The sequence below is a fragment of the Bubalus bubalis genome, chromosome 21, assembly GCF_019923935.1.
Source record: "Bubalus bubalis isolate 160015118507 breed Murrah chromosome 21, NDDB_SH_1, whole genome shotgun sequence".
Taxonomy (NCBI): domain Eukaryota; kingdom Metazoa; phylum Chordata; class Mammalia; order Artiodactyla; family Bovidae; genus Bubalus; species Bubalus bubalis.
Window position 1 is genome coordinate 52,854,181 of NC_059177.1, and position 2,660 is coordinate 52,856,840.

The window sequence follows — 2,660 nt, forward strand, 5'->3', positions numbered from 1 at the left end:
CTCCAGCTAGCCAGCTCTTTCAATTACATGAAAGGAAAGGTGCCTGATAAATTGCTTCTGTGGGAGTAGGTTGCTTCTCTTTCAGAATGTGGTTCAGTTGGTTTTAAAAGTACATATTTTCTGTATGTATTTTCTCACCTGAATTTTGAAAGTTTGGTGTGCTGGCCACAGCATAGATTCTGGAGTGAATGGCACTGGGTTTGTGTCCCAGCTTTGCCACTCTCTAGCTGTGTGATCATAGACAAATTTCTGAGCCTGTTTCCTCCCCAGAGAAAGGAGACTAATTCCACCCATATCATGAGCAAACAGTGAGATGTGGAAGAGCTCGCGTTTGTCAAGAGCCTAGCACATTGCCTGAGACAGATTCAATGCTTGGTGGATGTTTGTTCACCACCCACTTTTCTCCCTGTATCCTATTTTATATACAGATGTGTAAAAAACGACTGGACAGAACAAGATGATGAGTGAAAAATCGATGTTTATTTATCCTGCCTTTGACAGGAGCTAGTTTCCATTTAGCTAGAAAGGTGATATTCTTCCCCTGAGGTGCCTTGGGCAGGTTCCTCAGTGGGTTGAGGTGCAGTGTTACAACACAGGTAGCAAAGATGGCAGAGGTGTTTCCTAAATGCCTTGTCAAGAAACACGTAGAGGAGAGGGTTGATGCAGCAGTGGGTGGCGGCGATGATTCTCGTGATCTGAACGCTTTTGTTCAGGTTGTAGCTACTCCCACAGCCATGCAGGGAGAAGTGTTTGTTGAAAGCAGACAGGAAAAGTACAATATTGTAGGGTCCCCACATCAGAAGGAAAACTGCCATTATGGTGAAAACAAGCTTGAAAAGGTCATAGTTCCTCTCCCTGAACTGGAGTGTTTTCCTCATTCGCACATAGCAATATACAAAAGCAAACAGTGGCAAAAGAAATCCCAAAATGTTCATCTTTAAGGTCAGAAAATGCTTCCAGAATGTCTCATTGGCTGGTAAGAAGTGAAGTCCGGTAAAGAAGCACTTGTATTTCTGGCTTTCCATCTGAGGTTTGTAAGAAACAAGTTCAGGCAAAGTGACCAGAGTGGCTGTGACCCACACTAGAACACTTATGAAGATGCTGCCGGCCACAGTCCTGCAGGCTGAGAAACGCCTTCTCACATGGAAAAACTCCTTGTACCTTTGCACAGTCAGAAGGACATTGAAAAATGCCTCACTGTACAGGCCTATGGAGTAGAGCACCAGGAGAATTTTACACAGAGGGTCATCAAAGCCCTCCCCGTGAGAGGCTGCGTAAGCCCAGAATGGCAGAGTGAGCAAGAAACCCAAGTTCGAAAGTGCCAAATTGAGGAAAGAGATATTTTCTGCTTGCTTGAGTCCTTTACATTTTACCAGGATAAACACAACCAAGATATTGTCCAGGAGGCCAACCAGGAACACTGTGGTGTAGAGGTAAGGCACCAGCTGGGCTGAGAGAATCTTGGGGTCGTATGGGGTGCATGGTTCTATTTTGTTATTACTCACATCATCCTTTATGAAGACATCATAGTCATCCTCTGGTGCTGACGTGTAATTAGCCATCTTTAGGCTGCCCTGGGGAGAAATGAAAGGTTATTTTCCCTTCATACAGCTTTGTGGTCCTGGATGAAACAGCACACAGGACTAGAGCTCCTGCAGCCACACTCGTCCTTTTCTGGTGTTTATTTTAGCCAGAGCAGGTCTCAACTCAGAAGATTTAAAATAAACATTTCTTTAACATGCCCCTGCATCCTGAGCACAGCTGCTATAATTCATCCCTTCATTAAGCACTTAGGTGTTTAGTAGTATGCCAGCTACCACAGGGAGACAAAAGTAAACGTTACCCTTCTTCATACAACTTCATTCTCTTGGTAGAAACAAGACTTGCCTACTTGAAGCTATATAAGAAAAAACAATTAAAGAGAACTAAGTACCTGGGTTTAGTTCCACAAAATTGGTGTCCGTCACAGTTCCTATGTGTTTAAAAAGTTTGCTCACCCTCTGTAAACAGCTTCCTGTGATAGGCAGAGAAGTCTGAGTTCTCTCGAAGGATATAAATAAATGTTTGCAAAAGTGAAACCACCCTAAGTATCAAATGGACACAACTGGTTAAATACGTCGATGACTTACCACTGACTGAGTTCCTGGGAGGGGAGGGAACAGCCTCCTGACCTACGAGTTGCTGTAGGAGCCGTCTGGCCAGATGAAAGACTTAACTTCCTTCTGAATAGCCGGCCCCTGACCCTTTGGGGCAAGAGAAACCACTGTTTATCCCCCTGGTGGCTGTGTCCCACCAGTCATAGGTCTCGGGGACTAAGCGAAATAAAGCAACTTGAAAGCTCCCACTAACCCCTAGGTAGTTTCTCAAGCTGCAAAGAGAAACCGGGAAGTTGTTTGCTCCTGCTGCTGCTCTCCCCACCCCCACCCCGCACCCCGCCTTTGATTTCCCTGTGGCCATCCTGCTGGCTGCCCCAGATAAGGAACTAAGTTATTGCTGCTTCTCAGTGATACTGAGGGAGGGATGGAAAGTGCTCTGATGTGCAACTCTGAGCAGGTAGTGGGTAGCAGCAGAGAAGTGTCACACGCAGTGACTGGCGGTGACTGTGCATCCGGACCAGGGGCTGATGCTCCCCTGGAGCATTTCATCAGTATTAGCATATG

At 45.8% G+C, this 2,660-nt stretch overlaps 1 protein-coding gene across 4 annotated transcripts; it reads right to left on the reverse strand.

The window, feature by feature from the left end:
• Positions 1–461: 461 nt before the first annotated feature.
• On the reverse strand, positions 462–2,393 carry CCRL2 (C-C motif chemokine receptor like 2). 4 transcript variants are annotated; one of them, XM_006071557.3, is made up of 3 exons: positions 2,130–2,392; positions 1,934–2,014; positions 462–1,574 (listed from the first exon to the last, which is right to left on the reverse strand). In XM_006071557.3, the coding sequence occupies exon 3, from the start codon at positions 1,560–1,562 to the stop codon at positions 516–518; it is 1,047 nt and encodes a 348-aa protein (XP_006071619.2). In that variant the 5' UTR covers positions 1,563–1,574; positions 1,934–2,014; positions 2,130–2,392; the 3' UTR covers positions 462–515. The 4 variants fall into 4 exon arrangements, with proteins under 4 accessions (XP_006071619.2, XP_006071620.2, XP_025127971.2 ...); XM_006071558.3 differs by lacking the exon at positions 1,934–2,014 and having other exon boundaries at positions 2,130–2,393; XM_025272186.2 differs by lacking the exon at positions 2,130–2,392 and having other exon boundaries at positions 1,934–2,107.
• Positions 2,394–2,660: the final 267 nt, after the last annotated feature.

Bases quoted from the DNA above. Each gene is read 5' to 3' on its own strand.
- CCRL2 (XM_006071558.3), bottom strand. From the start codon at position 1,562: ATGGCTAATTACACGTCAGCACCAGAGGATGACTATGATGTCTTCATA.